The 12,241-nt window shown below is 59.2% G+C and overlaps 1 protein-coding gene across 5 annotated transcripts in view; it reads right to left on the minus strand.

Annotated features, from left to right (window-relative positions):
* Positions 1-12,241, minus strand: part of ANK1 (ankyrin 1) — a 98,002-nt gene that overhangs the window by 2,132 nt on the left and 83,629 nt on the right. For 2 of the 5 annotated variants that reach the window (XM_060085844.1, XM_060085842.1), the window contains 3 exons: positions 9,481-9,739; positions 5,399-5,482; positions 4,317-4,454 (listed from right to left, as the gene is read on the minus strand). In XM_060085844.1, coding sequence (XP_059941827.1) covers positions 4,317-4,454; positions 5,399-5,482; positions 9,481-9,739 — 481 coding nt within the window. Of the gene's footprint in view, positions 1-3,984; positions 4,087-4,316; positions 4,455-5,398; positions 5,483-6,091; positions 6,311-9,480; positions 9,740-12,241 lie in introns of those variants that run through there. The other 3 variants (XM_060085843.1, XM_060085845.1, XM_060085846.1) reach the window with 3 other exon arrangements.

The following is a 12,241-nucleotide window of genomic DNA, read 5'->3' on the forward strand; positions in this document are numbered from 1 at the left end:
ATAGCCTCCTGCCGCTTCTAGCGGCTCTGCCGGTCGGGCTTTTTTCCTCGTGTCATCTCTCTGTGCTGTGCCACCTGCCCCCTCCCCCGCCAGCATCTGCGGCTCTCGCTTCTCTCCTCTCTCCTGCAGCCCCAGACTCTGATAACACCTGCCGGGGCCGGCGAGTGAGGGTGGACTGTCGCTTAAAAGAGGAAAGTAAAACACGACCCCTGGCCTCCTGGCCTCCTCCTACTGAGATTACTAATTGGCGAATTTTCAAATTTACTAAAATACTCTATTTAATCAGAGCCAACACAGGTCTTGCAACCACAGTGCCTACATGGAAAGTGTCTCTTAAAAAGGGAAACAAAAAAAACAACAACAGCCGTCTCATGGGTGGTGCCCCCCAGCGCCCGGCCGGGTGCCTCTAACCCAAGGACACAGGCTGCCTGTTCTCCTCTGTCCTCTAGCAGCGCTGGCACCCTGGTTCTTGGACCTACGTACTTGGGCACAGAGCAGAACTCACCAGCTGCTACTGTCTGCTGCACCCCATCAGGCTTGACTCCACAGCTATTTTCTAACTGCTTAAGGACAACCAGAAAGCACCCCTCACGCATACGCCGGGACTCCTGCAAACTCCTTCCCAAGGCTGGGCGTGATTGCAGGGGAATCGGAACAGGCGCCTAGGATTGGGGTGTTCGGCCCTTTGGGGCGTTCCACAGCTTTGAACACTGTCGCCATGACTCATCTCTGCTCACCCTTTAGGTGTAAATGCTACAACTGTGCCACGGCACCTCTGGGAGGTTTGGGAAGCAAAACCAGAATTGGTCCTAGTAACCCACTCTTCAATCGGCATCAAAATCACTCGAGCCTGTGGCCAAATCCTGAGCTCCAGAACTGTCATGCAGTAGGTGTGGGTCAGGGGCCAGGAATCTGCATGCTAACCAGACTCTCGGGTGACTGGGATGCAGATGGCACTTGGAGAATTGGTGGATTAGGACTTGACAATTCAGAAAGCCGTCTCACGAAGAGAAACCCATGGATCGCCGCACAAAGGGAATATCTGCGTTACTGCCATTTTACAGCTGGGGCGCCTGAGGCTTGGGAGAGGTCAGCTGACCCGCCCCGGGTCACGCTACAAGGAAGACCTGCAACTGGCTGAGCGCCAGAACACACCGTTCTCCTAACCCCTCTCAGCCATCCTCACAGTTACCCTGGTTATTTTTAAGCCTTTTTACACCAGTGTGACACACAGAGGGACGGATTTCATCCTCCCCCGAGGAGAGGGAAGCTTAGGGAGTGAAACGACATGTAAGGCAACCTACGAACTGGAGGAGCCAGGCCTGGACCCTGGGCCCCGACCCCCTTTCACTCTCTCTGAAACAGTCAACTGTCCTTGTTCGCAGGAGGCACGTTCTCTCAAGTCTCCAGGAGCCCTGAATCAGCCAATCCTGGGACCACTGCTCCCGAGGAAAGTACAGGGTTCCTGCCAGCCTCTGGTCCAACGGTTTTCTCAACCAATGAACACACAACCTTGTGTGTCTCTCTTTAAAGATAACGTATTTCATGTACAATTGACCCTTGAACAATGTGGGTTTGAATTGCACGGGTCCGCTTATACATTGTTTCTTTTTCCAATAAATACAGTATCTGCATTTTCATTTTACAGATCTTTAAATGAACTAAGTGTGGGGAAAAGTTTGTATTGGATTACAGATCACAACACATAGAAATAAAAGAACTAGAGTTTGAGCCCAGGATTCTATCCAAGCTGTTTCAGCTTCCCGCCCTGGGGGTGAGTCATTCATCAATTCCTTTGCTTTTGAGGTAGAGAGAGCGGCGCTGGGATTTTCAACTGCCTGGGGGTTGGCGCCCCTAACTCCCCGAGTTGTTCAAGGGTCAACTGTATACTGTTGCTTTATTAACACTGAACTCACGTCCGACAGAGCTATAACTCGTGCCTGAACGAAGCTCCTCTAAACACGGACTTCCCACGCAGGGCCCATCACAGCCCTGCTGCTCTTAGGGACACTAGACAGCAGGGCCATTTCAAACAGCGAAGTCACCAACAAACAGCACAAAAATGCAAAAAAAAAAAAAAAAAAGTGACACTGAATAGACCGCAAAAAGGGCAATTGTTCAGAGTGCGAACTGAAACGGGGACAGAGAGAAGGCCTCCTTGTCTGACCTCAGCTGGGAACAGGCACGCAGGGCATTCAGTGCTTCACCACTGTGTGCTGTGCGCGTCCCTGAAAGGCCACGGGAGGGAAGTGCTGGGTGCTGCGTTTGGGGTTACAATAAACTAGTAGCTAGTAGGCGAATTTGCAAGTTTGCAGTCATTTGGAATCCATCAATGCTGGGGACCGTGCATGCTTGCGAGTGGCAGGCAGTGCGTATGGAGGACCAGAGAGCCCTCAGCGGTCTTTGTCTTGCTCAGAGGGTACAGCATGGCAGGCTGTCCCCTGGGCTGTCCCTCCCGAACGCTGGCTTCCGCACCACTGTCCCCACTGCACGCTCCCCTGGCCTCTTCCTGGTGGAGGCCCTGGCCCTGTGCTGCAGCCTGGCTGCTCTGCTCGGCGTCCCCTAACACCCACGCCCAGTGGTCTGGAGCCACATCCCCTGGTGGGTGGGGGGGTTCGGCCACTTTGCAGATCACCTACAGAAACATTTTTTGAAAAATGTCTAGGTTCCTCCCTTCCCCTCGCCTGGCTTCTGGGCTGCCTCTCTCCTGTTCAGGAATATCAGCAGAACCTGAGCCAAACAGAAGCTGGAATTTAAAGCTTCTGTCTCTGCCCTAAGAAAAATAAGGCCCAAGAGTGTACTTTTCATCCCACTCTGTGGTTTTCCGAATTACTTGCACCTTTGGACTATTTCCAGGACTGATCACAGCTGATGTCCTAAACTAGCAGCCCGGCGGACCCCTGGCAGTGCAGGGGTTAACACTGTGACCTCCTTAAGCTGCTGAGAAGTCAGGTCTAATTTTATCCCATAACTGGATCGGCCAGACCTTTTTCTTTTGCCCAAGTGCTGAGGGAAGCCGGGAGTCAGCACTTCTGGGGGCTCGGGAGGCGGCGGCCCTGCTTTTTGCCGAATGCAGAAGAGGAGCCTGCTGGCCGTGGGCCCAGAGCCAGGCCCTGGGGGTGTAGGTGACAAGAGCCCGGTGCCAGCGGGAGCTGGGGCCACGTGCTTCCTGCTTCCGGCCGACTCCCACCCCGACGCGCCCGGTACTGAGCTGGCCCGAGCTGGGCACAGCGAAGGGCCTCGGGGCAGCTCAGTACAGGACCCCTCAGGGAGGACGGAGGTCCGAGCTGGCCCCGAAGCCCCCAGCACTGCTCAGCCCGCTGCAGAGCCTTCGCCGCGTCTTCTCGGCCTCCCTCCCTCCCTCACTGCACATCACGCCCCTGCCCCCCAGCCATCAGTGCTCCCAAGCCTCCTGATAACTTCGCCTCTTCCTAGAAAGCAAGGGCGCGACATGCTTCAGGAAATACCAAGGAGGATGGGAGCCTAGGGTTCAAGGTTCAAGGCACAACTGGGTTCCAGGCCTCCCCCTGTCCAGCTCTTCCTGGCCACTTGCACTGAAACAGCACAGCCTAGCAGACCCCACTGCACCCTCCAGACCCCCTTGCTGGGCTTCCAGGATCACCTCCCTCCTGAGATGTACCGAGCGCTTCGCACTCACGGAAGCACTTTCTCAACTCTGTATTGTTGCGCTGCCGAGGAACAGGTCAGCAGACACCGCTGTTTTCTCTCGGAGGCAATGGAGCTCAGAGGCGCCGTTAGCAGGTGGGGGTCTGTGCTTGGAGCCCACAGCAGTGCCTGGACCCCTGCGTCATGCTGGGCAGCGGGGAGGGGCTGGGAGGGGAGGGAGTTCCAGGAGGAGGCGGGGAGGGGTGCGCAAGTCCGCAGCCTCTCGGCGGGGCGTCGCGGGGGACCAGGCCATGCAGAGAGGATGGAGAGCGACCGCATTACCTCCAAAGAGGCCATTCCACAGGGAGGGGCTCGAGATCACTGTTTCCCCCTTTTGAGGCTGGCCCGCTTCACTATCTGAGCGCCCTTCCGGCCCTCTATCAGGTCCGGCTGCAGGCTACTGTACCCTCTCAGCTCCACCTGGAGACAGCATTGCAGACACAAGGCAGGACAGATCACACACAGGGATGGCAAGAGAACACAGGCGCCCTACGGAGGTGGCGGGCACAGGGCCCCCAGGGGCAGGAGGCTCGAGGGGGAGCAGAGAGGTGAGCGGTGAACCCCAAGGGGGCTGGTGCAGAGGGCAGCGGAAGTCACGGGCCGGCGCCTCGGAAGAGCGAGGGCCTGGGAGGCTGCATCTCGGGCAGTACCTTGGCGTGAGTCTTAAAGTAATCAACATCGGCCTCCATCTCACTAGGGTCCTCCAGGGGCCCCCCGGAAATCACCTCCTCGGGCTCCTGGGTGCCATCGGCTCCGGATGGGTCAATGTGAACAACTTTGCGAATGATCTGCAGAAGAGAGGGAGGGGAGAAGGGGCTGGGGAAGCCGGCCAGACAGAGCTTGAAAAGAGCAGGCCCCGGAATGAGGTGGGGGGTAAGAAGCAGCCTTTGTCCCCAGGTGCCCTTCTCTGAGCCGTCAAGATCAGGGACGGCCTCTCACCCCCCATCGGGTGGGGAATTCGCACTGGGCAGCCTCAGAGGGGCTGGAATTTGCGGGGGTTCTTAGCGAGGCTCATGGATGATCGGGGTCTCATGCCCCCCGCCCCCCGACTTCTACCTCTAGCCCAGGGCGGTCCATCCTGCCTCCTGGTGTGCTGGAAGTTTATGCCCTCTGTCCTCCCCTCAGGACCGTGAGCCCCTGAAGGGCACGGCGTTCCTGTCCCGTGGATCCACGTGTTCCCTATCCACGCATCCAAATATTCCAAGGACAGTCTGCTCTGCACGTGCCGTGTGCGAGCAGTGGGAGGTGAGAACACAAACCAGCATGAAGCTCCCCGTGCAGGAGGGGAGACGGGGTCCTGCCCTGACCTAGCACGAGCCCCGGAGCAACACAGGGCTGCCTGCTGCCCACACCTAGCCCCGTGCCCAGCACCTGTGAGGCAGAATCACGTCTCCTGGTGTAAACCTACTGCCAGCCCCATGCATTCCCACGTCCTTTTATCTCCGGAGGCCCACGGGGACCCCCGTACTGCTGTTGTACAGCTGTTTTCAGGGCCAGGCATCACAGGACTAGGTTTGGGGTGTTCCACGGGGCCCGGTCCTTCTGGAACCCAGTCGCAGGAGCTAATTCAGGCTGAATCAGGCAAAGTGGCTGTAAGGGATGTCACGTCTGGACTGCGGCAGGTGCTTACCCCTCTGCTAGGGCAGCAGCAAGAAGCTGGGGTTGAGTCCACCGCCTTCGTAAGCTTCCAGCCTGCCTGCCTCTGCCCAGCTCAGGGGGACTGTGCACCCACCTTCTTGGTGACGACGTTGCCCTGCTCATCCGTGAAATGCTCCTCTGTCACCTGCTCCCCTGGAATATTCTGAAGCTCATTCCCCTGGAATTAGAGAAAGGGAGAAAACTCGAGATCCATCAGCGGGAATTTGGGAATAAGGAGAGAGGATGAAGAAATCAAGTAGCGCCAGCAGTAGCCACAGTCCCGCAAGTCCCCACCCTGGCAGGAAACTGCAACTCGGCCACCAAACCAGGCTCTGCGTGGGGGGCATCCCGGGGGGGGGTCCTGGGCCCGAGGACAGGAGGGAGCCCTGGGCTCCCAGGAGCGCTGCCATGGCAGCGGGGGTGGGCAAAACAGGGGCGATTATGCGGGCTTTACGGAGAGGGAGGGAGGCCCCTGATTTCTACTCCAATGGCACTTGACGGGGAAGAACCCCCTGCCCAGACACCTTCGCCCGGGGGGGACTTGCTGCCTCCCTGGGCTGGCTGGGTACAGAAGCAGGAGGGGGCCGGCTTCCTAAGCCCCAGAGCCGAGCTTCCTCTGCCGGGTCGGGGAGTCAGGGCTGGGCCGGGCGGTGCGTGCCGCCCAGCTCCGGGCCCGCACGTCCCACCCGAGGCCCGCCCGGCCTTCTCCTCCAGCAGGCGTCCTGAGCAGCGTCCCACACCTCCCAGCGTGGCGCCCGCAGCCGCGGCCTGCCCCCGCCTGGGTTACCTGCAGGAGGACCCGGCGCCGCACCACCCTGGTAGAGATGGTCTCCTCGTCGTCGCTTAGGCCCTCGCTCTCCCCCAGCTCCTTGTCCAGCTCCTGGTGGACGTGCGTCAGCACAAAGCCCAGGGAGCCCCGGACAATGTGCATCACGTTCTGGCAGCTGACCAGAAAGAAGCCCAGCAGCACCAGGGTGACCAGCAGCTGGGTGATGAAGGCCCACATCCTCACCTCCTCACCAGTGTGGCCCTCCAGGGCCTGCGCAGCCAGGGGGCCACCAGGCGGGGGGCTGGCCTCTCATTCTCCTCTGGGACTCTGCAGGCCCCCTGGGACACCCTCCATTTTCTCCCCGCAAAGGAGGATGCAGGGCCCCTAGTGGAACTGCCGCCAGAGTGCCCTCCTGCTGAGAGCCCAGCTCTGCCCTCGGCCTGGGTGACGTCAGGCTCCAGTAATTTTAGCTCCCAAGCCAGCTGCCAGGCTGTCCGGCGGGGCTAGAAGGAAGCAGGCAGGTGTGCGTGTCCTGGGCGCTGGAGGCGCGTGTTAAAGTCACCGCGTGCGACACCAGCCCTGAGAGCTTGCAGGGGCCGGTGGCCCTGTGACAGCTAGAGGCAGTTCTGCCCAGGAAAACTGTCCCATTCGGACTTGGGAAAATAAGACGTCTGCAGAACGTGGCTACTTGTGTGTGTCCCTGGACTGCTACTGCCATGATCAGAATGATGTCACCCCGCTCGCTCTTGGGATGGGGCCGGCTAACACCCTGGAGGGTGCGGGGTTTGTTTCAAAAATAGCCCCGAGTGAGTGATTTGCTCAGGCCCAGCTCTGGAAGCGCAGGCGTCCAGGGAGGGCCCTGGGAGCCCGTGCAGCTCCATCAGCCCCTCAGGCCTCGGTCCCCGCTTACGCAGCACAGCAACCCCAAATGCAAGCGTGTCACGGGTGTGTCTATTTAAGGCCTGTCCTTAAAGGCTCTTCCCAGGCTGGGCTGTCAACAGCAGGGCAGGAACCATGCGCATTAAACTCGGCTTTGCAGAGTTGACTCCCTAATGTAGCCCAGCAGCTGCGGCTGAAAGGAATTCCCCTCTGGGGATCAGGCCGTTCCTCTCTGGGCTGCAGCCGGCGTGGCAGAAAGAACCAGGATCTGGACCCGGCACACTGACCCTGCGGCTTCCCGCTGTGGGGCTCAGGGAAGCGGGGCGCCTTCTCTGGGCCTCGGTTTCCCCAGCGGTCAAACAGGGGCGAGTTCAGGAGCTCTCCTCCCGTTCTGAGAGTGCCGGGGGGTTGCACGGTTTGTGAGCCCACCGCTAGGAGTGGTGACAGCAAACACCCCACGCAGCCCGCTGCCCAGGAGGGGGTCTGCGTGCGTTTCACACACTAACTCGGTTACGCCTGCAGCACCCCCCATCGCGGCTCTGATTTTCCCATCTCATACAAAGGAAACGGAGGCACAGAGAGGTTGATAACTTGCTACGTGAAAGAGTAAGGAAACGAGGGTCAGATTTCCAGCTCCGACCCCGGCACAATCCTGCCTCACCTCCACAAAAGAGCACCTGGGACACAGAAGCCACACGTGCAAGGGGGCACGAGAGCCCTGGGTCTGAGCCCAGCCTAGGAGTTCAAGGTCAGATGCTGCCCACCAGGGCCGCAGAGAGGGACTGGCTGCCCTGCAGGTTCAGGCCCCCAGTTATACCCCACTCCCCGACCCCGTGTTTTTTGAGACTCACTGGAAATACTAGCAAATAGGTGCTTTGCAAACTGTCACCTTAAACAGGGTGACATTATCATTATCATCCCCTGGAGCCCCGGCAGATGATTAGGAAACAGCTCACCTACCCTCCCATCTGCCCTACACAGGGAGGTGCCGGCTCACTGGGACTGGGGATCAGGAGGTCCCAGACTCTCCTGGGCCTGACGTCGGCCTCCTGAGCCTCAGTTTCCCCATTTGTAAATGAGGCAGTTAGGCCCAATGACCTAGAGGGTTTCTCTCGCGCTCCCCTGGGGTGGTCCTGCTTCCTCTCCAGGCCTCCCCTCACCAAAGCCAACCGCAGAGACGCTCCTTCCCCAGGACTCCGGGCGGGAGGGCGGGCACAGACCCGGAGGGGGGCCATCTGTGCTCTGGGACAAGCGCTCACTACGGGGAGGGGCAGCAGAGGGTCCCGCGGAACAGCCCCTCGGCCAAGAACGCACGGGGTGGCCTGGGGTTAAAGAGTGGGTGCAGCCGCCCAGCCGTCGGTGGTGCGGACTCGGCAGGGACGCCTTCTAAATACCACCCTGTTTAATTGCTGGCAACGCTTGGCAGCCAGCAGCCCAGGTCATCGCGGAGCCCGCCTGGTCCTGGGGTCCTCAGAGGTGCCTTCGAGGCTCGGGTTCGGACAGGAGCGAGGGGAGGGGAGGAGAGGGCAGCGGAGGGGAGGGAGGATGAGGAACCGATGCTGACCGAAGAGAAGAAACCAGGGAGGCGCGGAGCACACTGTCACGTACGTGTTAAAACCACACGTGCACAGAGCAGCGCCGCGAACTTTATAAAAACGCACGAATTAAAAAGACACGTTCGTAAGATGTCTGGGATTAATGTCAAGATAACTTGGGGGGACCCCTCGGGGGTGGGAGGGGCGATGAAACCAGGGGGCTGCCAGCAGGCAGTGGCAGCGCCTGGGTGCTGGGTGCGCGCAAAGGTAACAGACTCTTCTGTCTGGTTTGGTACCTATTTGCAATCTTTCATAATAAAACTGTTTCCAAAACCACATTAAAATGACGTCTATGGGAATAGGGAGTGAAGATAAAAGCAAATAAATAAAATAAATAAGTAGGGAGGACTGAAGGGAGGCCTGGAGGGCGGAGGGTGCAGGCAGCTGGAGCCTGTGCTGGGATCGCGCCCTTGGTCCCAGCCTGTTCCACCCGGGGAGCCCACCCGCACGGGCAAGGAGTCCCCAGTGAACCCTGGCGACAATCCTTTCTCTACCTCGTTCACACGAGGGAACCCGGGGTGGGAGAGTGGCTGGTCCTCGTCCCTACAGACACGGTGGGACCCGAGTTAGCCTGGCCTCCGGGTCTCTGGGCTAATAAGCCCTTCTTCCTAAACCACGACGGAAAAAGCAAGCAAACAAAACTACGGCTTTGGCGCCGGCCCTGCAAAGCCGACCTCTGACCCTGTGACCTTGGGATCTGGAGGGCAGTGGAGGGGAGGTGCCTGGAAGTCTCTGGAGCTCCATCAAGGTGAGCCCCTCCCCTCCCTCTCAGGGATCAAGGAGGCAGACACGTGGAAAGAGAAAAAGAGAAGCCACTGCCACAATTTTTAAAGCCGGAAAACACGCCCGGCTAGGGGCCTGAGCAAGTGAGCAGCTGCCCCAGGCCTGGCCCTCTGGCTGGAGCATCAGTGGCGGCTCCCCACGGGCTCTCACCTTTACGTGGTGGGAGAAGGTGCTGACAGCCTCCTGCATCCACTCACTGGGGCCCTGTGGTCTCCGGTCCCTGTCGGCCTCGGGCTGCTCCGTGTGTGTGCGCTCCGGTGCAGAGCCCAGGACCTCTTCGTGCTCCCAAGACCTGCTCATGGTTCTCTGGAAGGAGTGTGGGCCTTGCAGGGCCTCCTCCCCCCAGGAGCCTCGTGTGGCCTCTTGCAGATAGGAGACGATGGAGCCTTCTGCATCCCAGTCCTGCAGTCTGGGGCCCAGGAAGAGACCGAGGACACCAGTCACCCCCAGTCTCCACTCTCAGAGACCCTCCCTCTCCAGAGCCCTGGCCCATCCAGGACGGATCCTGTACCGCCCACTGGAGGTCGGGAGAGCGTGCGCTATCACACAGCGACTGCCCTGACCAGAGAGGCCCGCGTGAGCCATCCTTGCTGTCCCGGTGGAGAGGACCATGGACACCGGTGGCCCTGTGAATGGACGGCTCCACGCTCTGGGCTCCCGAGGCACGTGGCTCACAGTCCAGTCACTGGGGTCCCCACACCCGTCATCCCGCCCACCAGCCTCCAGCCCCTCAGGTCACTCCCACCGCACGGTCCTCACGCCTGGGCTCAGCTGGCAAAATGATCATCCCTCCCCCTTGAAGCAGGCTCTTCCTCTGCCTCCGGGACACATTTGCCTGTTTTTCCCTCCCTCTCTGGCCGTTCCTTCTCGGCATCCTTTGCGGGATCCTCCTAATTTCCCTGGCTTCTGACCCTGGAAGGCCCCAGACTCGGTTCTTCTCTGTCTACACCCACGTCCTCCGCAAGCTCATTCAACCCGTGGCCTTAACCCCAGATGTGGGTCCCCAGCATCTCTTCCTTGAACTGCAGGTGTGCGTGTCCAACTGCCCCCTCGACGTCTGTCCTTGGGGTTTCTGATGGGCATCGCATGGGCAGCCTGGACAAGTTCACACTTAGGGTCTTCTCCCCGGACCTGTTCCAGCCGTCCTCCCACTGCAGCAGATGGCAACCTCGTGCCTCTGGGTGTCAGGTCAAGGACACCCGTGTCGTCTTGGACGTCCCTCTTTCTCTCACACTCTATATCTTATTTGCCAGGAAACCCTTTTGGTTCAACTTTAAAAAACACACCCTGAACATGACCACTCCTGGCCACCAAACTGCCACCATCTTGGTCCACGTCACCATCGACTCTTGCTTCCAGCTCATCTTCCTGCCTCTGCCCTTGGCTGTGGCCGGCCGTGGCCAGATCACCTCGTTCCTCTGCTCAAAACCCTCCAATGGTTCTCCATCCCACCCAGGAAATGCCAGTCTTTCCAGGACCCCAAGGCCTGACATGTCCGGCCCCATCACTTCCCTGACCTCATCTCCCGTGACCACCCTGCTCTAGGCACAGGCACCTTCTCGCTGCCCCTCGAATGTGCGGGGTGCACTCTGCTCCGAGGCCTCTGCCCTGGCTGGGCCTTCTGCTGGCTCCGCTCAGGTGTTCACATCATTCATCACCTGAATTCCTTTAGGTCTTTCCCGCGGGTCACTCTCAGGTGTCCCTGCCCGCCCCGTCCATGATTTCAACCACCCCCTTCCCTGCTTTATTCTTCTGTTTAGCACTTAGCATTACTTAGCATCTCTCCTTTAATTCCATTTACTTTATCTGTTTTTATGGTCAGTCTCCCCACTAGAACATCAACGTCTTGCAGGTAGAGACTATCTGCTTTGCTCAATGCCACACCCAGGCTCCGAGGCTCTTCATACAGGGGCCTGGCACACAGTAGGCATTCAATACACACTGTTGAGTGAGTGAATGAAATTCATCTGTCCCCATGGGAGGGCTGACCCAGGTCACAGAGGATCCTGTAACGTTCCGAGGCCCGCCCCCCAGGCCTCTGGTCCCCGTCTAGGGACCCTGCTGTCACAGTGGTGCAGTGGGCGGCACACAGGAGCATCCAGTCAGTGCTTGTTGAGTGAACGGCCGTCGCCAGTGGTTGGAAGGTCGGATTTCACTTTGAATCCTCACAGCCCAGTGTGCCCAATTTTCCCGATGCATCGAAGGATAACTTTGGGACACTAAATGAATCCTTGCTGTCTTGTCTCCTAAGCGACTCTGTTTTCCCTCCTGCTGGGGAATGCGGGCCATACTGAGTGGAGCCTGGGGAAGGGCCGTCTGCCCGGGCTTCTTGGAGGAGGATGCGGGTGGGAAGAGGAAATGAGAATAGATTTCCCACGGCCTGGCTGGATCTGAGCTCCCTGGGTGGCCACAGCCTTCTGGGAGCACAGGAACTATCTCCTTGCTTTAGGGAAATTCAGGCAGCAAAGCAACACGAAGGAAAAGGCCTTTGTCACTCCCTTCCTGTGCCAGCCCCGGAGGCCAAGGCCATACCTGTCACTGTCTGTCTCTCTCGCTCCAAGCCCCCCTCTGCACTCAGCCCAGAGCTGGAGTGTGGCGGATGTCCACTGCATGCACGTGGCCTGGGGCCACTGTGTCTCAGAGGGGCATCAGGCCATCTGCCTGCACTGCCAACGGGCATCCTGCTGCTGGACCTGTCATCACAGGCCTTCTCATCGCAGGAAGGGGGGTAAAGAGCTACCCAGGAGAATAAGCATCTTCAACAGCTGAAGCTCTGTGCTGCCCCTGATAAGCCCGCTGGCCTCACTCCTTCAAAAGGGCGTAAGCGGAAAGGGCAGCCTTATCGGCTCTGTCACACGCAGGCCGTGTGACTGCACACATAGCTCCCCTGGGCCCTGGTGCTTCTAGGTTT

This window comes from Mesoplodon densirostris, chromosome 20 (genome assembly GCF_025265405.1).
Source record: "Mesoplodon densirostris isolate mMesDen1 chromosome 20, mMesDen1 primary haplotype, whole genome shotgun sequence".
In the NCBI taxonomy this organism is placed as follows: Eukaryota; Metazoa; Chordata; class Mammalia; order Artiodactyla; family Ziphiidae; genus Mesoplodon; species Mesoplodon densirostris.